The sequence below is a fragment of the Puntigrus tetrazona genome, chromosome 24, assembly GCF_018831695.1.
Source record: "Puntigrus tetrazona isolate hp1 chromosome 24, ASM1883169v1, whole genome shotgun sequence".
NCBI classification, from domain to species: domain Eukaryota; kingdom Metazoa; phylum Chordata; class Actinopteri; order Cypriniformes; family Cyprinidae; genus Puntigrus; species Puntigrus tetrazona.
The window spans coordinates 3,164,140-3,187,392 of record NC_056722.1 but is presented as its reverse complement, the minus strand read 5'-3'; the positions used below and the strand labels follow the sequence as shown (position 1 = coordinate 3,187,392).

At 37.0% G+C, this 23,253-nt stretch overlaps 1 protein-coding gene across 5 annotated transcripts in view; it reads right to left on the bottom strand.

Annotated features, from left to right (window-relative positions):
- Positions 1-299: 299 nt before the first annotated feature.
- Positions 300-23,253, bottom strand: part of kcnc3b (potassium voltage-gated channel, Shaw-related subfamily, member 3b) — a 61,389-nt gene continuing 38,435 nt past the window's right edge. For 2 of the 5 annotated variants that reach the window (XM_043226297.1, XM_043226298.1), the window contains 3 exons: positions 22,841-23,029; positions 20,040-20,060; positions 5,618-9,279 (listed from right to left, as the gene is read on the bottom strand). In XM_043226297.1, the coding sequence (XP_043082232.1) occupies positions 9,125-9,279; positions 20,040-20,060; positions 22,841-23,029 (365 nt within the window). In that variant the 3' untranslated portion in view covers positions 5,618-9,124. Of the gene's footprint in view, positions 5,094-5,617; positions 9,280-12,942; positions 12,984-20,039; positions 20,061-22,840; positions 23,030-23,253 lie in introns of those variants that run through there. The other 3 variants (XM_043226300.1, XM_043226301.1, XM_043226299.1) reach the window with 3 other exon arrangements.

The window sequence follows — 23,253 nt, the reverse complement described above, 5'->3', positions numbered from 1 at the left end:
ATATATATATTATAGTGTGTATGTGTGTACATATATATATATATATATATATATATATATATATATATATTTTTTTTTTTTAGTATTCTTTGAAAAATAAAATGAGCAAAATATCAGCATTTTTTAAGAATAGAAAGATCTATTTATTCTCACTTTTGATCAGTTTAACTGAATAAAAAAAATAACTTTTTTTGTTACTGAGCCAACGTGTTTCATAGTGTTTAAAAAACAGGAAATATTTTTTTTGGATGGATGCGAGCATAAATGTGCATTCGGTCTCATGAAAAAAAAACCCCACATCAAGGTTGTTAATCACTTTAATCATATTGATTACTGATCATGTTGATTGATCGGGATGATTGGCAGTGGTCAGAGAGGTGGTGATTGCATATCTGTAATTCAAGTACATCAAATCAAACTTAATTCACAAGAAACTGGTGATCGAACTGACACTGGATACAAGAGCAGGCACAGTAAATCGAACAAGAAGAATTAGATGCAGACAGATCTACCATTCCAAATCATCTTAAGAGGGCAGTGTGCTTCAATGTGCGTCAAAGACAAGCTCAACTTGTCCCGAAAACAAAACCGACATGTTAGAGAATAAAACTGAATCAGACTGGCGTTGGCCCGCGTGGATCTGCGTCGTGTTGTTCCTGCTAGAAGCATGCTTTAAATGATTTATTTGTGACCCCTGGACCAGAGTGGTCTTAATGCCTCCTAAAATAAAACCAAACGCAGGCTCCTTTTTTTTTATATATATTCGTAGCGGACAACAACAAAGTGGTCGTAAAAAATATGAGCAATCGTCGAAATGATGAACTCGGAACAAAAAAAGCTCTGTATAAAATATAAATCGATAATTATAAACAAAAGCATTTATAAAACTATAAATATGCACAACTTTGAAAAAAAACCAAGACCTGTTTGGGCTATAAGGTTTCATTCTGGGCTGGGAACGGACCCAGTGACCCAGCACTGGTCGAGACGTCTCGTTTTCGCTTGGTAAGGTTTCTAAAATATAAGCTGTGTCATATTGTCTTTCTCCAAAAGGTCGCATGTCCACTTCCACCATATATCAGAAGCCGATGATATCAGCACACCCGAAATATCACAAACCACCCCCCCACCAGACACCGGACCGCTGCCTGCTCGAACCGTCGCCGTCTCTCATATTCACTTCGTTCCGTCCTTTCAGTCGTTTCTGTCGACTTGCTAATTAGCAGATGCTTTACATCCGCGATATCAGCGACAAGACAGTCAAGGGCAACTGGCCATATTTTATCTTCCATCTGCCCTGTCATTGAAAGAAAATCACACGCATCCGAAATGGAAATATAAACCTCGACTCATTTGCTTAAGTTGACAGAATAAATGTCAAAACGTGATTCGTAAATTCACCTGTTATGAGGCTTATAGCTAATATGTCTTGCATAGGACTCTCACTAATTTTTGCACATTCTTCAATGGTGTGAACAGGTTTGCAAATGCCCTTGAGGTACATGCTAACAGATTAGCTGCAGTGCTACTAAAGATGCTACTGAGTGAGGCCCATCTGAAAAAAAAAACAAGAACTCAGTTATGTTGTTTAATAGCTTAAAGCTAAGTGTCTTGAGAACTAAAAACAACTTTGTGTAAAACTGAACAGATAGCAGTTTACGTATTTAACTCGAGTACAGTGTTTCGCGTTTGCTTAAAGCCAAATGCTAGGTTAGCTCGAAGGTTAGCTTCAAATCGGTGTCCTGAGGAGCAAAAGTAACTTCTATGATAAACATATTGTGTATAACTGAACATTTAGGCTGCCAGATTAGCATGGTTAGCAATTTCAATTCTGTAGCCAATATTATGACAACTGACAACTTTTCACATTAACATAAAGCTAAATGCTAAAGGCTTAAGCCTGTGTACTGACAACTGAAAACAAATTCCATGATGTGCAAAGCTAAACATTTCGAGGCATCAAATTAGCATCATCAGAGTTAGCTATTTTAATTCTTTATCATTAGGATAACACATTTAGGCCTAAGTCAACTGGTATGTTTCACATTAGCCTAATGCTAACCGCTAAAGCTTTAGCTTCAGCCTGATATACAAAAACAACTGCTAAACAAATTACAAAAGTGCACATTTACGGACACCAAATTAGCGTGATTAGAGTTAGCAATTTTAATTACGTAGCCTATATTACATAATGACAAATAAACCCATTTAACACTGTGATGTTTTATTAACTAAAGCTAAACGCTAACGATTTAGCTTTAACCTGGTTTCTTGAGCCCACCAAAAAGTTGTGTGATAAACAAAATGATAAAAAAACTGGGTTGCGATTTTAAGACACTAAATTAGCATGAATAATGTTAGCAATTCTAATATTACAGAATGATAAATTCTTTCTCTTTTGAGCTTACTCATATTCAAGTGTTTTAATGGCTTTCAAACACCGAATAAACTATTAGCAGTGCTTTTGCTATGCAAAAGGCTAAATACTATTGGCAAGGGATAATGCCCGTGTCCTAACTTCCTGTTTTAACAGGAAATACATCAAAAAGTGACTCCAAAATGCTCTTAAAAACAATCAAACAAGATGAAAATGAGAAATTGCTGCATGGCCAGGCAGAGGTCCGTTGCAGAACTGAGCATTCACATTTTTCACCTGAGATTAGAGACGCGACGCCTCTACAAAAACACAGTTTTCCATGCTGCATCTGTTCGTAAGGAAGACGCTGAGACTGATACGAGTCTCCACTTTGCCTTGCTACAATCTCCATCGAGCAGATCTCTAGATTATCGTTCATATTATTGCCAATGAGAGCAGGTGAACTCAAAAGTGAGAATGAAACGCTATCAGCCCCGATGCATGTGGGAAAAGACGCCATATCCCGCTTACAGAGGATTCTAGCATCAGCACAGTTGTTATCATAGCTACAGAGGGAACTAATGCTGCACGCAGACAAACATTAGCCGAACGCTTCGTTAAGAGACGAGATAGACGACTTTTACAGCATACAGAGAGAGATTCGCAATCAAAATATACAGTCCAGGCGGCCTTTCGATGGAAGAAATGAAACCGAACGAGAATGTAACATGGGGCAGTATGTAGCAGAATCGCTTTTGGTGGCATTGAGGATTTTTTTTTTTTAATCTTAAACTAATAAAACAGTTCAGTGTGTAACTCGCAGTCAGAATTTATTCACATTTTTTTTTCCTATTTCAAAACAAAATATAGCTCTTTTAAATATATTATTTTTCTTAAATATCCATTGCATATCATGTTTTTTTATTTATTTATTTTTATTAACATCTTTATTATTAATATCTTTTTTTTATTATTATTATTATTTTAGCCCTCCCCACTTCAACTAAGGGCTAGCTGAAAATACAGTCATGCAAAGTTCTCATGCTGGTAAACAAAGTTACAAAAATGCATTTTTTTACTTTTTTTTTCTCTCCAAGTAGTATTTTTTTCATTCGTTTTTTTTTCTCATATATTTTGACATCCATTTTCTCACAGTTCAGTCTACGAGGACACAATCTTTTCTGTTTTTGCGCCCTCCCTCCCGAAAGTGCGCGTTAATATTTTTATTTCGTTCTTTTTTTGTATAAGTCAGCGGCTGTTCATAGGGTGGTCACGCTGCGTTTTTACAGTCGCGTTCGGACGCCGACTGCGTCACGTCCCTCATGAACCATGGAGATGTTTTTGCAACTACTTATCAAAATATAAATTTGTTCTTTTTTTGTACATTTATTCTTCTTGATTCGTTTGGCGTGACCTCCTACGTTCCCTCTGATTAGTTAAGAAGGAACGGCGCTGTCAAGCCAATAGGAGAGAATACGAGACAGAGACGGAGGGAAACTCTGAAAAGGCAGTTTTAGACGTATAGACGATTTTTAGAAAGGGAGGTTTTAAGAATGTCTCTGCATTTCCCTGACCTTTATACCCTCTTTCCACGAAGAAAAAAAACAAAGTTCCTCTTGTTATTGGTCCTAGCACTCGCATGTGCTTGTATATAATCGATGGCAGCATCAGCTCTAGAAAATAATAAATTACAAAATAAATCTCTATAATCAGGAATGGAGAGACCTCCATCATTTTAAGGTTTTTTTTTGGGGGGAGATTACAAACAGCACCCCTGGCAGAACAGCCAATCCGTTCGTATTTAAAGGGACGAAAAGTTCAGATCTGGCAGGGGACGTCTTAAGTTATTTTGTGCCATTTTAGCTTCCGTACATTATTTGGTCACAGTTGGGCTTTGGTCTGTCGGGACTGTTTTTCGTCGTTGCTTCCCCCGAACGCTCGGGAAAAAAAAAACTGGAAGACTGTTTGGGAATAGCAACGTACGTCTGTTACCGAAGCAGAGTGCTGCGTTTCACTTTTCAGTGCTCTAGATTCATTCACAAAGAAAAGCTACTCTAAGACTCAGACGGGGAGTGGGAACTACCACACGGCAATGCACAGACAACACATTTCGCTGCTAATATGCTGAGTGGGGGAAGAAAACAAGAAAAATTGTGCATGACTAAGCCATTTTTAGTCATTCTGTGCAAACGGTCAATGAAATATCAGTCTGTAAAAAGTCTGTCGGAGAGTTCTCCCAGCCAAGAAATGCTACAGGGTCTTAGCAGAAATGCTACATAATTATTCTAACTTGGTCCTTCATTCTTACATATAGATTAATATACAGAAACTCAGGGCCCAGGTGAGTGCGGCAGTCAAAACGCCTGGTGTTTTGATCTTAAAACGTTGGAATGTTTTCCGTTCGTTCCTTCAAGAGTCTTTTTTCTCTTTCAGGTGTCAGTGCAATGTTCGGTTTTTGTTGCTGTAAAGTCAGTCAGTCTGTAGAAAGAGGAGTGATCCGGAATTTCGGTGAGGTTGCTTTGGTTACCGTGTGAAGATCCGGCCTCGGGAAAATTCCAGTTTCCGTGCGTTTCTTTTTTTTTTTTTTTTTTTTTCGTTTGCGTTTTGTTTCCAGTCACGCCCTCTTGCCACTCCGACATGTCCCGCGTGGATGGTACGGCCCCATCGGCAAAATTTTCAGGATTCAGCGACTAACCATGTCTCCTTAATAGAACTGCCAAATGCTAGAAACTTAACACTGGGGACAAAAACAGAGATATAACGATTATGTTAGAAATGAATATTAATTAAGCAGAGCGTTTAAAAGAAAAAAAATAACATAAAAAATTAAAAGGAATAGTTCTCCCAAAAATTTGCTGAAAATTACAGACTCTTATGCCATCCAAGATGTAGATGACTTTGTTTGTTCGTCATTTAGCAATTGTTCACCAGTGAAGTGAATGGGTGCCGTCAGAACGAGAGTCCAAACAGCTGATAAAACCTCACAATAATCTTCAAGTAATCCACGCCGCTTTAGTCCATCAATAAACATAACGTAAGTTTTGAACTTCAAACTGTTGATACAAGCAAAAATACGAGTCTTCTATCCGTAATTTTGCTTTCTGCATGTCTCATCTGAATCAGGTGAGAATTATGCATAGATCAAGCACTGTTAATCAAGACAAAACAGTCCAATTTGGTCCTAAACGAATATGTGGGTGGATTTGGTGTGAGAAAACAACACATGGACTTGTATTTTTTTACTTGTGGACGATTGCGATGTAGTTTTTATCGGCTGTTTAGATTTTCATTCTGACGGCACCCATTCACCGCAGAGGATGAATCAGCGAGCGAGGGATAAAACGATGAATTTCTCCAAATCTGTTCCCACGAAGAAACAAACTCATCTCCATCTTGGGTGGCCCGAAGGGTAAGTAAAAGGTCAGCAAATTTCATTTTGGCCCGTGCTATTCCTTTAAGACGTAGAAACGCTTTTAAGAAAATCACACAGATACAAAGCTACTGAAAAAACAAAAATTAAATTGAGACAAACACAGTTAAAACTCTTCTACACACGCGCACACACAAATCTCAAGATGAAGTGGCATGCACTGAACACCGTCTGTGCAATGTATCTTCTCAGGGGTGAAAAAGTCCAGTCCCAGAGAAAACGCACAGGTGCTAATTACAATTCATGATAACACGGTGTTTAACCTGAAATCACGAAGGCACTGGAGATCACACTTGCGTATTAAAACTATATGTGGCCAATTAACGTTCTAGATCTATAAGGAATGGAATAGTCCACCCCAGATACATTTTAGATCAATTTAAAATATAATAAGCTACTGCATTATCACCGATAAAGGAAACTTATTGATTAAAACTGAGAACAGTAGAAAGCTGGGGAAGGATTACCTGTGGATGGCTGGTAAAAGTTAAGCATGTACTGTAAGAATTCAGTTAACAGATAATTCATTCAACTAAGCGCAATCATTTATTGCAAGTGGCGTCAATATCTGAGAAAATGAAACAGCATTGAGATTGTACCTGAGCCACTAACAATAACTATGATTCTGCACAGTTTAGTTCAAGCAAGAAGCAGTAAATCTGTCAGAATTCATCTCCGTGTTGTTTTTACACAGTCACATGTTATCCGAGTGCATTTCAAGTTTTCGCTTAAAGTGGAAACACAAATTCAAAATGCACAAGCGCACCATAAACGAACACTCATTTACATACAGTAACACACAGAGTCTTTAAAGAACAACCAACGTACATAAAGAGAAAGGCAGAGGTGAGTTTAATGGGCATTCGCTCGTGTGGATACACATTTGTACAGACCATGTCAGCCTAGAAGCTTTGCATTAACGGGTGAAGCTAGTTAAATCTAGCTAGTGGTGTATGAGTCTCTACAACAACACTGTAGCCTAAATTATCCTCATAGAGGGCTCTTGCTTTTTTAATATAAACATGTTCGATGTGTTTCGGTGACCTGACAGTGTTGTATAGGGCACAGCTACATATTATACACAAAAAAAAAAACAGTTCTTAAAAGTCCTTTTTTAACATTTGAAACATCTGCATACTACAGGAACAGCACAATATTAATTTTAACATCGACTCACGAATGGAGGAAAGACATTATTATTATTATTATTATTTTTTTTATCTAGAGAATTAATCTTCTCGACTAACTAATCACTAGAGATCCACAGGTAATGGAGACTAAGCAGTTTCAGAGGAAGGAAGTCTCTGGTGTCACAGTGTCTGAGGAGGCCTGGCGTCCCGCTACGTGTGTTAAAATGCAATCGTTTTAACGAGGATTGGTTGCCGGTGTCGTGCAGGATTCAATCCCACTGCGGACGTGAGGATTGAACTTGTTTTATGTAGTTTGTAAGGGTTTCGCGTTCATGTGATGCTTAGCGGTGGATATTCAAACATTCAGAATATTCAAGCTTTAAAATTCAAGATTTTCTGTCACGCGAATATATGCTAGCATTCAAAAGTTAGAGAAGTCAGTAAGGTTTTTTTTTATGTTTTCGAGCTCACCGAAGTTGCATTTACAAGATCAAAAACACAGTAACATTGGAAACATTATTGCAATTTAAAATATCATTATTTTAAAATGTAAAAGCTGACATTATTGCAGTCTTCGGAGTCATGTGATATTTCAGAAATCATTGCAATACAATTACTCATTATTAGCGACGCTTTTTGGAACCGGGACCGTTTTTTTAAGGATCATTTGATGAACATAACGTTCAAAAGAATTATTTAAAAACTTTAGTCGCTTTTGATAAATGCACGCATCCTTGCTGAATAAAAGTATCACTTCTTTAAAAGAAAAACACATTCGCCAAACTTTGGTTCATAGAAACTCACTTTGGAGGATTGAATCTTGCACAATGCCGGGTACGTTGCAGGATCCAGGTTTTGCATGATCGAGGAGCCATGTTTAAAACAAAATGGCTCCTTGCTGATATATTTACTGTCTCAGCAGCGGCTTGTTCTCCATTGGGAAACTAAATCACATTTAATGATTAAGAACTAGATAACACACGGTCCCCTATATTCTACAACTTTGCAATTATTGCAACATGTTATTTTCTCTTTTTTTTTTTTGCTATTTCGGGGAAGTATTATTCTCAGAAATGGCTTATTTACTTAGCATCACCTCTTTTTGTTAATGATTCTGGAAGCACTGGGTCACGTCGACCCGAATACATATACACATATTTTTTTGCCTATTTCTATTTATCCAAAAAGAAACACAGTAACACTTACGTATATATCATATACAAATGAAACTGTTGTGTAGTGTTTTTGAAAACAAAAACAATTTGTCTTTGAAAAACATTCAGAATATAATTAAAAAAAACAACAGCAGGACATTGACAAGACAAACAAGAAATTCTTTTAAAACCATCACATCCTCTTCGCCGTCTTCCATTCTTTTAAGATTATTTCTTTTGCACATACATTTATAACACCACATGTGCGTACGTTTGCAGCATTATGAATTATTTTGCATATATTTATATATATATATATATATATATATATATGTGGGTGAACAGCGTTATTTTTTTCGAGCATCGTCTTAAAATCTACCACTAACACCCCACAAACACAGTGTACAATGGCAAACAAAGGGAAATAATTCCATCAGATATTGTAATATAGTTTTTTTTTGCTCCTCATGTACAGTCGTTGCTCAGACGAAATTTGGCAGCATGTTATAATGGGAAAAACAAGGTATGCATATGACTAAAGAAACAAATGACGATGACGGCCGCGTGCAAAATCGAATAAACGTATCATCAAAGCTCAAATAATTCACCCTTTTTTGCAATTAAACTAAACTATTTCAGTTCAAACACATTTAATTTTTAACCCCTATTTGCAGAGTAATGATTGCATACGTACATTATTCAGAATTGCATGTATTCACAGTAAGATTCATCTTAAATTTAGAGTTTGAGGGAAAAGGTACGCTGAATGAGCGCGCGTTCGAAATGAAAATGCATTAATTTATCTGCCTTGAGCGTTAAATCGTATTTAGAGTGTTGTCTGAGGGAAAAAACGAACCCAGCAACACAGCTCTTCCTTTCGTTTTGTACACTTGCTGACCTGGTTATCCTGCCGAGTCACCGACAAACAGCTCTGTTTAAGTGTATCTACTGACGTGGTCAGTCATTGTTATTGCTATGAATGTGAGTGTGAGGCCGTCCTGCCTTTCTCTCCTCCTTTCCTGAGTCGTTCTGTCTTTCTTTTCCGCCTTTTCTGCTACAAAATGGAGGGGATGGGCGAGCGGCAGCGACGGAGGGGTCCCGGGGCCTCGTAAGGGTCAAAGGGCGTGCTGGTGATGGGGGTCAAACGCAGGGAAGACCCCGCCATTCCTGATATGTTATTCAGGCTGCGAGATTTCTCGTAACCCGTGGCTGGCAGATCGTTTTTACCCAGTTTAAAAGTGACAGGTTAGATGAAGTTTAAGATGTGTGTTTTTAGATTAAAGAGCATGGACGATGGGTTGGGCGTTACATGTCCGGTTAATGTATATTGATGTATTGCAGACGAAAAAATGATTTATGGGCAAAGGAACGAAACGAATGGAAATGTGAAAAACGTAAAAAGCAAAGTAAAATGACACAGGTGTGAAATTAAAGGTGAAGAGACATGTAAAAGACAGACGGACAGAAAACACACACACACACACACACAGAGGACAGGACAGGACAAAACAAGAAAATGAGAGTTATGAAATTCGTCATACATTGGTTTTCAAAACAAAAACGTTTTCCAGAAAGAAATACTCCACACATAAACGTCCGCGCGTTCCCACTGGTTGAAGAAAACACCGGCTGCACTGTTTTCAATTTTGGAAGATTTGGGATTTGAGGTGAAGTGTTTCTGTTAACCAGTGGTAGTTAAGCAGGGCGGTGTAGAGCAAGACTAAACAACAGATAAGACGGAAGCTGAAGTGTCTTACTCGGCCGGACTGTAGGAGATTGGCGAGGAAACCGCAGCAGCCTTTGTCAAGCATTTCCACAGATTTACGAGCATGAAAAACATCATTAAAGGACTTTTAGAAGCCAAAAAAATCATATCATTCTTTGCACCAAAACCTAATGAAGCGCTAAGCTCATGACTTGACACATTACAAAAATATTATTTATCGGGTTAAGCATTATTTTACTTTGCAATAAATAATTAAATAGACGTCATTCTTTTATGTAGGGCTTTTCCAAAGTTCGAGGTCTGTGATTTAAGCACATCATAAATATGTTTAAATTTATATAATGCTTTACCAAAGCTCAAAGTCAGAATATACCCAATCAATACATTTTGTGAATAAATAAATAAATAAATAAATAAATACATAATTTATACATCTAGTGCCTTTTCTAAAAATACAGTGAATGTATATTATGTGATATTAAACGGGCAATAAATAAATAGATAAATGAAAGCAAATATTTACATTCGTATAGCGTGAGCCAAACCTCAGTGTCTAAAAAAACCAAACACAAAAAAAGCATGTGACTCAATGGGTTTTGGAACAGACTGACTGTTGCAGTAATTGCTGGAGTAATTGTCATCCAATCGTTTCTGTACTCTCGAATTTCATCCTGAGATGCTGATTAATAGGCTGCAGTTGAGTTAGAACAGATATGCTCTTGTCGACCGCCGGCCGGTTTCTCCGACAACCTCCTGAACATCCTATCATACTTCACTTGACTGGGAGGTCACAAAGCCTGCACTTGTAAAACATAATCACGACCAAAACGGGTCTACAGCACTTCTGCTGCTTTAATTTATTTGTCAGAATTACCGTAATTATGAGACGTCAACACAAACTTTATAAGCCAGTTACATTTTTATACTCACTGCATCAAACTACCTACATATACATGCTGACAGGAAAATATCGAAGCATTACAGGTATCTACATCCAAATACTAAGCAACCAATAGTACGTTTTATTCATATAAAACCTGAACGTGAAGTTGTCAGCAACAATATAATATGCAAAAATGGTACTATATGGTATATACGGCTTCCTAGAAACTCAGAATCACAGTAATTCTGATAGAAATGACATTTGTAACATATAAATAAAAAATGTTTAGCGCACATCAGTAATCGGAAAATTCAAAATTGTGTTGCGCTGAGCTTCGGTGAGTTCATAGTCAGGCTTTTGTGAGCAATCTTTCAAGTGAAGTGACTAGCAGCGACCTTCAACCCACATATCAGAGGCGTTTATCCGTCTCTCTCCCTGTTTCTCCCTGCACGTGGGTCTATTCGGGAGAGGAAGAGGAGAATGTGGGAAAAGTTTGCCGCACATTGACCACAGAAGAAATACTCTTGAAACGAGGAAAGACGAGGAAAAAAAAGACGAGGAAACTTTCCTTGGAAAGTAGGACAACAGCTTGAACACACACACACACACACACACACACACACACACACACACACACACACAGATGCATTCAGACAGAAATCTGCTGAGTCAGGTCTGATATAATATGCACCACACACACGCTTGCGGCTTCACTATTTCCACACAATCACGACCAAACACATCACACGTGCACACTACAAAGTCGATGATACAAAGTTCATTTCTGTGTAACCAGCTCGCAAAGCCATTCTTCTGTAAAATGTTGCATTACGAGCAATTCGATGCAACAAATTGCATGTTCGTTTTATAAATTAGTCGATGCACAAGACATTTACAGATGACTCGGCGCAGTGGCTCAATGTTTGCTTTTGTGGACGAATCAATTCATGTCAATCTGACAATTTGCATAAGTAATGTTCGATTTAAAATCACTTAAAGGCGGCGTTCGAATGCAATCGATCTAAAGCAACAACGTAGCAAGAACGGTTTTATGAACAATTCACTTCATGAGAATGGTTTCCCAAGCTATTCCGTTCAACGTTTTATACAAGAATGGTTTTGCAAATGATCTGAACAAAAAAAACGTGCCCTGCTCGTGTTGCGTGAACGCAAACACGTCTAGCGAGTATAATCTGTGAGTAGTTGCATTCAAATACGTACTGAAAAGATATAACACAGCTCTCTTCAGGCAGACCACCGTAGAACATGCATGAAGCACGTTTAATAATCCTGCACGCATTCATATCTGTGTAAAATACCCCCTCTGGCCTAAAAGTGGAGTTTGATTACAAGAATCCACTTGCATTAAAACAAAACAGCATCTTGCCGCTCATTAAAACCAACGACCTATACGCACTAAAGCACAGTCATACTACAGGTGTACTTCAGCAGCCCACAACCTTCAGCGTATCTCCCGCTTCGGACAACAGAGCAACAAAAACAAGCCGCGTGGATTCTTTTACCTCTCTGGCCGGTCAAGAGCGCGGTTCAGACAGCCACACGCCCTTTTTATTATGTTTGTCTAGTAAGAGCTTTTAAAGCCATTCCTCGGGAGACAGTGCGCATTAGTGAGGCTGGAATAAGACAGGAAGAGTGAATATATTTCATGGGATTGATGGATACTCGATGGAAGAAGGAGGGCGCGTGAAAGTGTAGCGTGCCTGGTCTCGACAATGCTTTTTGCTTAAAAAATGATAATAATATTTAAAAACAGATTACATTTTAAATGCGTCAAACATATCTTAGCTCTTTATGATCCAACTCCAAATAAAGTCCCGTTCTACATTATTTTCCTATACCAAAACTCCTTTTCACTGTAGATAACTTACAGTACTGTACATCATTTGTTTCTCTCGTGTTGCATATCTACTGAAGTGTTCCTATTAGGTGGTTGCATGTTTATACACCAAATGACGAAATATGCAACACAAAAAAAGGATAAATGCTTAATTTTCGACACCTTAATCACGTCAAACGCACACAATGCAACCAGCTCGCAAGATTAAGTATGTGCTTTATAGTTTATCGTGTATTGCTTATAACGCACACGCAATATTTTTATAATATTGTCATGTTCAAAACGTCCAGTAGGATGAGAGCAACAAGAGCAGCGTTACCTACTGTGGACCAGGAAAAACCTCATAAAGAAGTGTTTCCTGTTTGAACATGTGAGGAACAATTTAAAAACAGTTGATGTACCTACCCACAGTCACGCATTAGAAACTCTGGCGCTGCACTGACGGCCTGGAGGCGAATGAAGGATGAGATGAGTGTTAGTCACACAGCGGAGAGAGTTAAAAAGAGAGTGAATGACATGAAAGAACAAAAAAAGGGGATGCGCAAATATCAAAACCACATTTAGATGCCCTACAATGGATAACAATCTTAATATGTGCCTCATTATATGTGAACACCAGCCTCGGTCATCAAGTGATGATGGTTAAGATATCTCAGCAAGCAGGGAATGTTCTCGGAACGTTTCGGCAAGGTTCTCTCAACGTTATAAACAAACATTTTTTTTGGTAACGTCAACCGAACGTTTGCGCAACGCTCTAATGTTCCCAAATTGTTACTTCACCCAACGGTTTTTAGTAGCTTTTAAGAAAGTTCATACATAACATTCACAAAGGCGTTAATAAGGCGATAAAACGCAACGTTCGCTTAATCGAGAAAACATTTTTTTTTTTTAATTTCAAATAATAATTAAAAAAAAAATGCTAACAAAACGTGTTACCTGAGATGTTGAGACAATAATTAGCCAGTTGTTATTGTCTGGATTTAAAATATCTATTTTGGTTGAACTGACACTGATTCTTAAAGTCGCGGCTTTCAAATTCTATGCGTTTTGTTACGAAATTCAAATAATAAATACCATTTGGCGCTCTTTAATTGGGCGGGCTCTGTAGAAATGGCCGCGCGCAGCGAGTGATATCATCTCTTTCTTTTACGTTACAACGCGAACTAAACATGAATGGACGTCAAAGGTACGCTGAGAGATTTACATTTTAAAAATGTAAAAATTTACCGAAATGCATCATGTCTCATGCAACAAAACAGCTCGTAAACGTCACGTAGTTACATTTACCTCATAAAAACAATTCAATAGCCATAGCTTGACATTATAGCTAGAAAAAAATTAAGACAGAAATATTTTGCTAAATATATGTTTTTTATGTTTAACGTTTATCCAAAATAAAATATATGTGTACATTTTTAATGCACATTTATCTATTTATATTTATATTATTTATATCTATCTATCTATCTATATAATACACACACATGCAGTATATATTTAAAAAGAAAAGTATGAATTTACATACATATAATATATATAAAATATATTAAGCATATTTTTCTTAAATATATACATGCGTGTATATATATTCATATAATAATACAGTACACATACGTACATTATGTAAACAAAACTGTTTATTTTGGATGTGATTAATCGCAATTAATCATTTAAAAAAGTTATTATAATAACACGTATAACATATATTAGTATACAAACTGCTGCCATACGTGCATTGAATGTTTATTCCATTCTGTATTGATGATAAAACAGATTGATTCGAACTGCACGCTTGTGGATCAAAATCCGAGCCGAGTTGAACAGAATCGGATCATTCCTAGTTTACGTCATATCAGTTGCTACGAAGGTCCCGTGTACAGCCCGCGATGAAAAGCTATTCCAGCTCGACCCACTCCGGCTGCATGCCAGTTTATTGACCGCTGGGCTGTTAGAGATAGAGAGAGCTCACATTACCCACAATTAAGCTCTATCGATCGGCTTGTGACCAGAACACTGAACACCACAACCGTGACGGGCCGCGCTCTGCTGGAATCTGCTGTAACGGGAGAACGGATCCGCTGCGCTCATACTGGACCGCTATCAAACGGGTCCTTGAACTTAAACAGCGCCACTTGTTAACCTGCACGGTAATAGATGCATTCGGAACATAAAGAGGCGGCCTGTAATGTTGTTTACGGGTTTCTAAATGGCAAGTTGTGATATTTGCAGACTAGAAATGCACATTAGCGGGACGAACACAAACATGCAACATTGATATCGCGCAGGCGTGAAAGGAGTGAGTGTGTGTGAGATGAAATGATTTAAAGGGTGTAGCGAGTTCTCTGTCATTGTAGTTTATGAATTATCCATTACTAGACTAGCAGTTAATATTTAGTGATTATTTAATGACAACTTTTTATTTTATTAAAATTACTATCGATCACTGCGAAGGATAAATCCAGCTCAGTTGTCCCTTTGTGTCGTCAGCATGTAATTTTTTCTTATATAATTACAAATCATACAAATTAAATGCAGATTTCATAATTTAAGGGAACTGAATCAAACCATCAGGGCAAATATTTACACCTCTATTTGTAAAGCATAACCGGTTCACTATATACAGACTAAATATAGCCCTTCATGCTGTTGCCTTGACGGATCTAGAGCACACCTGTTTAGTTTTGAAAAATGGTCTGCTCTCAAGGCATATCTCATACAGACTCTCACTTTGACCTTGTGAAGCCAAATTAGGGTACAATTTGTGTGAATAAAGTAGAAATATCAATAAATTGATAGATGGTTACGTACAAGACAACTGTGCTTTACACCTTCCTAAAAACGATAAACAGTTTTAGGTGCTTCGGTAATAATGTTATTACTAATATTATAAAAAAAAAAAAAAAAAAAAATATATATATATATATATATATATATATATATATATATATATATAAAATTTTTTTTTACATTTATTTATTTATTTTTATTTATTTATTTAAAAAAATTGATACAATAAAATGCATGGTGATCGCTCACTGTCCAGTTAAGTAGAAATTTGCTAGTTTTATTAAAATCAATATATATATATATATATATATATATATATATATATATACGTTTTTAAAAATAAAATCGTTAAAATTACTGTATATATTACTGTAAAAGTTAATGTATATAAGAAATGAAATATTATAAAATGAAATATTATATGTAATTTTTATTTGTATAATTAGATTGTTTGCTTTTTGTATGTATATATATATATATATATATATATATATATATATATATTTTTTTTTATTTTTTTTATAACATTAAGTCTTAATGAATAAATAATTATTACATAGTAATAATAATAATTCAAAATCCTAAAATCTATATTTTTATAATAAATAATTTGAATACCTTTCTGTAAATACAAATATGTAATAATGTAAATGTAAATGTAAATAATGTTCTGATTATATATACGGTTTTATCAAAACAGATTTTTCCTTTTATAAGACCATTTATATTCACTACATGAGGTGTTTAATTTCAGTTTCTGGTGTATAGTAAATAAAGATAACTTAAATGAATGCAGTTGCTGTACAGTACTATTGATGCTTGCTTGTGAGCATGGCCCAGAAAAAGGGGAACAGATGAACTTTGACCAATTGAAAACACACGACAACTGACCAGTTTAAAGACACACGTAAGAGCACAAACACACGAGACAAACAAGAGGACGTGGAGGAAGACAACAGGAGATAGAGAGACAGAGAAGAGAGAGAGAGAGAGAAAGAGAACTCACAATGGCTTACAGAGATCCTTCACAGAGACTTCAGAAGTCTGATACTGATTTTGACTCTGAGCAAATAGCCTCATGCAAACAGCATTAGAGCAGGGCAGGTCGGTGCGCACACACACACACACACACACACACACACACACACACTCCTCTGAGAACAGTGAATAGCATTTAGGGATTATATTGCACAGGAAGAGATCGCTTTAACACCCAGAGCAATGTGTGTGTGTGTGTGTGTGTGTGTGTCTGAAGGTTTTCACAGATGGCAAGTGAAAACAGGAGTATATTTAGATCTTAAATCGACTCCCGTTGGCACACTGAGCATCACACACAGCGTACGCTCGCTGCATCGTGCCCAATTAACAGCCTAATGCCCGTTTGACGAGGCGCCGCAGCTCCGTTCCGAACCCTAGTGCGCTGCCTCGCTGTCTACTTAGGCTGCAAGCTTCTGAGGCAGCACCCGAGCTGAAATGGAAGCTCATACTGTAAGTGACTGGTCTGAAATGCCCTCCATGGCCGCTAACTCTGTTAACGGTTACTCACACGGCACACAAATAGGAGACTACAAAGAATGACGCAAGCAGTCGCACAAATAATGGGCGAAAAAGTGCATTATAAATAGATAAAACCATTATCTGATTGACTTCTTGATCTCGTTAATCATAATGCATTACGTGACGGTTTTTTAAGAGGGTTATACATGTGATTGCAACTTATTAAGACAGCATAATTAGAGTTATTTGTTTGTCATTCGTTTCTTACTGAAGTGTTTTAGACACAGAACTGGTGGTTTTTAACAAACCAACTACAAGACTAAATATTAAACTTTGATATTATGTTTACGAATAACTAACTATAGCTATGTTAACTAAAAAAAGGTTAAAAATAAAGCTTATTCACTTTATTCACACAAAATAATAAATCTAAAAATACTAAAACTATAGAAATAAAAAATAGAGATTAGATAATTACTTAATTTCTAAGTTTAAAATTTCAGTGCATTATATTCACTGACAGCCAAGTTGAATGTAAATTTTGCTTAATTTATTCAAATCAATATTAAAATATACATTTAGATAAAAAGTTATATTAGTTTATATTAAATTGTACTTTTATATCAAAGAATTTAGGAATGTATGATTCATAATACAGTAGGTATAAATATTTTTGGAACAAGAAATATTGTTTTTTTAAAATATATATATATATATATATATATATATATATATATATATATATATATATATATATATATATATATATATATACAATAAAAAGCTATGGTGATCACTGGCTGTCAAGTTCGATTTCAATTTAGCTTGGCTTTCTACAAAAAAAAAATTATTAACATTTTAAACAAAATAAATAAACAAATATGAACAAACATGCACATGCTGCCTAAAACAAGTTAATAAAAAAAGTTTAAGCAACATACCAAAATGACTAAAAAAGAAATGCATATTTTTTTTAAAACGAGCGTTTCATTTAAATCAATAAAGAAATGCATGGACGTATATTTCCTCAATAAATTATTTTACAATCAGGAAACATTACCTGCATCGTTCTCAGTTCTGATATCAGGAAAAATGTGAAACTATAAAACTGCTATGTGGTCTATACTGCAGTGTACGTAGATGTTTGCTCACTAGGTTTTGGTAACAGAGCTGGGATGGTGCTTCACGTAGAGACAGTGAAGAAGATGCTTTAGCCATGTAACTCACACACACACAGATCCTCAACACACACTGGGCGTCTGTTATCATGTTATTTCTGTGTCTGCAGGTGCTCTGGATGTTAAAGGGACCGAGAGCGACTGCCGTCCGGGAGACGATGCCTTGCTGAAGCCCAGGATAAATGCCGGAGGGGGACGAGGGCTCGGCTTTCGCCACTAGGCATGCAACGATACGCGCATCGCGTACCGAACGCTTCACAAGCGTCTTCCAAATCAAAGCGATCATCCTTGTTAGCGGGGACTCTGAAGAGAGCACATAAGTTGGCCTGGAAAATGCCCGTGAAGCTTTCGGTACGCGATGCGAGTATCGTTGCAAGCCTATTCGTCGCGGTTCGTTCTTACCTTCTCAATGTCAGTCTGTCTGTGAGTCTGTCCAAATATCCCAGTGTCTGTCTGTCAACCAGTCAGTCAGACGTCAGTTACACAGCACACACACACACACACACACACCTCAAAAACAAGAGCTAACACACACACACACACACACACGTAAGAGTTTCCGGCTCCGCTAGGAACTGAAGCAGGTTGAGGTCGTACGAGCGGGTTCATAGGACTGTGCCACACGTAAACACGCTTTTCTCCGTCTGCCTGTGGTTTTTCCCTCCCTGACGCTTTCCGAAACCTTCAAAGTGTTGCAATTTGCAGCAAAAAACACAAAATATTTAGGCCCCAGGTTTGTGTACTCAAACTGCGATACAAAAACTCCATTCAGTTTCAAATATATATTTTGTTTTTGTTTTAAATACAGAATAACCAGGCTTAAATATTTATTACCAATCAATTCAAAGCGCTTTAATCTCATACATCTACAGCTCGCCCTAACCATGTTCATATGTTAACAGAATAAATGTATTAACAATTAGTTGATGTTAAGAAATTAAGAAATAAAAGCATAATAGTTTAAATAAAACTAAAACAGCGTTGTTTAATTATCATTGGTATAGTATTAGCGTATTTGTATATAATTAAAAAATCTAGACCATTCTAGTTAAAGTTTTAGTCATTTAGTTGTTTTTACTTCTTAGTTAATAATTAAAATAATTTTGTCTATACTGGAAAAAGTATTCACATTTTTTTTTTTAAGGTAATTTATTTGAGCTACAATTAAATAAAATAACTTTCAACTTAATTAGTGGATTTAAATGTAGCTAAAATAAATAGTTTGCAACCACTAAAAATACATTTTTATTATTATTTATTTATTTATAATAATTATTATATATTTATAATTATTATTAGATATTTTAGTACTTACAGTATAACAAAAATGATTAAATACAAATTAAAATATAATGAAATGAGAAATGCTGCCTTGACAACTAGCTAAGTAGATTTTTAAAATAATATTTTCTTGCATTTCAGTTAACTTTTACTTAATTTCAAGTAGCATTTTTTTAAAAACTGCTTTTCTTTCACCAGCTTGTTTTAGTTACCACTTTGAATCTTTTTTGAGTGCAGACGTTTTACCTGTTTTATGCTTCACATTTACGATACTGAATTATTTACGTTTAAACTGTGTAATCCGAATGGATTTCATGCAGTTCAAATACATAAATCTTAAATTCGAGCCCGAGTGTTTTCTGGAGAGAATGCGGTGTTGGCGGCACGGCACAGAACCACGAACTCGCACATTTCAATTCACCTTGACCTCTATCGACCCCTGACCTTTAACCCTGGGGTGACTCGGTTCGGCACAGCGAACACCCAAACAACTTTTCGAGTCAGTTTTTTATGTGCTTGGAGTTTTAAGCGTTGCCTCGGTGCACACGTGTGTGCGTCCTCCGTCGCGCCAGGGTTAAAGGTCACCGGTGGAGTGAGGGAAACACATTGAAAACACAGTAATAAGCGACGTCACGTCACAACAAACACGACACACGCGCGCACGCACGCACGCGCACACACACAGCGGAGGAGGAGGAGGAGGAGGAGGACGGGGGAGACAGTAGAACAGTGAGAGAATATATGAAGAAGCCAACATACAAACGCGGGATATGACACAACCTGAAGAAAAAGACAATACAGAGCGTGTGAGATCCCACTGAAAACACACACACACACACTGCAGCAGCTGCAGTTCCATTTGTAATTGCAGTGGATCTCATATGACATTGAAAACAATGTTTGTTACACAAACCCTACAGTGTCCAACTTTGTCCCTTATACATGTCACACTCCATACAGAGTATGAGGTTAGTGTAACAGGCCTGAATACGTCTGAGTAAAGATTGGGTTTCTGCTCTCTTCAGGAGACGGATGCTTGTACGCTTTAAAGAAACTTGAAGCATTCCAGGTTATTTTCAACTTAATGACTCCTAGCAGGTAACCCTAACCTATCACAGGTGTCCTAATTTAATAGTATCAGTCAAAATTGAATATTTAATTAGTGCTCGTTTTCTTTATTTTTCCATTTGGATGATCTTTGCCCTATTGAATTAACTTCAATTGCCTAGTAAAACTGTTAAATGCAACCTTCAGTCTTAATGTACTTTATTAGTTACACGATTGTTCAGTCCAGCGTGCACGCGACCGTTCGTCAGAGGATTCCTCTTTATCCCGAATTTCTCCAAAACGATGGTTTAGAAGCTGAAAATAACCCGGAATATTCCATTAAACGCATTTAAGTCTGTCCTTCGCACAGGGTGCCAGACAAATTCGCTTTCGGAGCGCGATTTGTGCCGTCTCGATATATTTCTTCACGTCTGGGCGATAAATTCTCCCCAGCGCACAGACGTTTCCGTCACCGACTGGTTTAAGAGGTGCAAAAAACGCACGAGAGCGGAGAGCGCGCGAAACCCAACCGCAAACTCATATTCAGCAGCATTATACAACATTAGATTCATTTGCATTAACTGATGAAACTAACGACAGTTTATTAGGACAACAACACAACATCAACACCAAAAATCACGCCCATCAACAACAACACACCCATGCAGGTGTAACTGTGGTTGTGTTTGCTTCCTGTCTTAAATGACTTCATGTGCATGTCTGCTACTATTTCTGTGGTTGGATTTTACCTCTGATTCCGTTCATCTGTAAGGGGAGGATGGTCGGCTGATCTCCTGATGCTAACAGTGCCAAACATAGTTGGGTTGTGTTGAGGAAAGGGCTGCTGGGGTTTGGAGGATCAGGCGTGCATGGATCGCATATCGCTCGTGTTATTTGTTGTGTGTTTTTACGCGTGGAGAGCAGATATTTGTGGCTGTTAGAGGTGGCAGTGCGGGGTCACGAGGTTTCGTGGGATGTCGCGTGTAACAGAAGGTTCGTCACTGAAATGAAGACGAATGAGACCAAGGAGAATGCGATGCAGAAAAGAAATGGAGAGAAAAGAGGATGGTGCGCGTGAGGAGAGAGCGGAATTGAGTAAAATAAGCATGCAAAGAACCACCAAACATAAAGAGAGAGAGAGAGACAGAAAAGATAAAAAGTTTAAAGAAAGATTTTCCATATACCTGTGTGTTTTTAAGGATGTTTTCAGACTTGAGTCCTAAACTAAATAAATGTAGATTTACATTTAATGTAGATTGTATTCACATTGCTTCTGGCCTGAAAAGTGGCTTTGGATCACTTCCATTGGCTCAAGTTTGGTGCAGGTCCATCTGTTCGCTGATCAATATTTAGCAATTTCATTTAGTGCTGCTATTATAAATCTAATATATTTATCGTTGTAAAATAATGACACGTTTCTGTAAATGATGCATCAGAGTTGGTTGGATTATTATCATTTATGGTTTATTATCATTTTGCATGAATGCGAAGAAATGACCTTTAGCGAAGACCTTTATGTGTGTAGTTAAATTTTTTTTTAAATCATTTGCATTTTCTGTAGTATTTATTTGTTTTGCATATTTAAATATTATTTGCTATTTATGAATTAATGAATTATTTTATTAAGAATTATTTTAATTAATTATTTTATTTTTATGTGCATAAAAAAAACTGCTCGTGTTCTTTCATACCAATAAGTATGGAGCCAAAATAGTCTCAAAATGAACGATTGTATCACGCGTGTATTTGATTCTGCGCAAAAGCGTAAGCCTATTCACGTTCTTAAAAGTTATATATTTATAAAAAAGTTTTATATATTTTCAAACAGCGTTATAACTTAACTGCGTAAAATTATTTTCTTTTTAAAAATATTTTGTATTTTAGTCTTGTGTTTAATTACAGATATCTACAAATTTCTAAACTCTTGCTTTCTAAAAAGGAAATGATCAAAGTTAAGTGTGTTTATGCTTGAAATTTAATTGACAACAAAATCTGTCAATTGGTTATAATCTTGTTTTCCCGTTGATTTTATTCTGATATTTTAAAACTCATTTAATTTTGAAGAATTGTTCATTGTGGCAAAATGTCAAGTAAAGCTTTAATATGTAAATGGTGTAAAAATAAACATTAAGATCACGAGTTTCTGTAAGCGTGCTTTTGAAACTGTAAAAATGCGCTATATAAATAAATTTGACTTGACTTGACATGCAAGCCGGACTTCTTGTAAACGCTCTCAGCCCCCTGAAACCAACCAAGTGTGAAAACACCCTGAGATGTTCGGTGGTTATGTAATCTGTATTTTTGGGAGAGATGGGCACGAAAGAGATGGCGTGAGATGGGCATGTAAAAGTCATTTTTGGGAGCGTTGTTAAAGGATGCTTGTGTGTGCAGCTAGATCTGTAGGATCTAACACGTCTATCACACTGGGACTGATGTTGCCTTCGCTGCATGACTGTCTCTGTGTGTGTGTGTGTGTGTGTGTTTGAGCGACGTGCAGAAGCGGTAAAACATACCTTTCCTCACATTCCCATCAGTGGGTCGAAACTCTCGCGTGTTGAGGAGGAAGCAGGCTCTGTCCTGCTGGTAGCGCTCCTGTGTTCGGCCCACCGGGCTGCGCTCGTCCGGACTAAGAACCTGATCGATCGTTGGACAGTCCTCGTTTGCTAAAGCGGCGCTGGCTGCGTCGCCGTTCTGCTTCGAGTCTGAGGAGAGACAGGAACGAACAGAGAGAGAGAGACGTCACGTCGTATGACTTTGGCTCCTCGAGTCAGTGAGTTGAAATTAAGAACCGAATCTTTAATTGATTCACGACAGCTCTTAGAACTGATTCAAAGGAATCATTCGAACGGTCCGACTCAAAACGATGACCTGCGCATTAAAAAAAAGTGTTTAATCATGAGGAATTTAATCATTATCACAAACTATT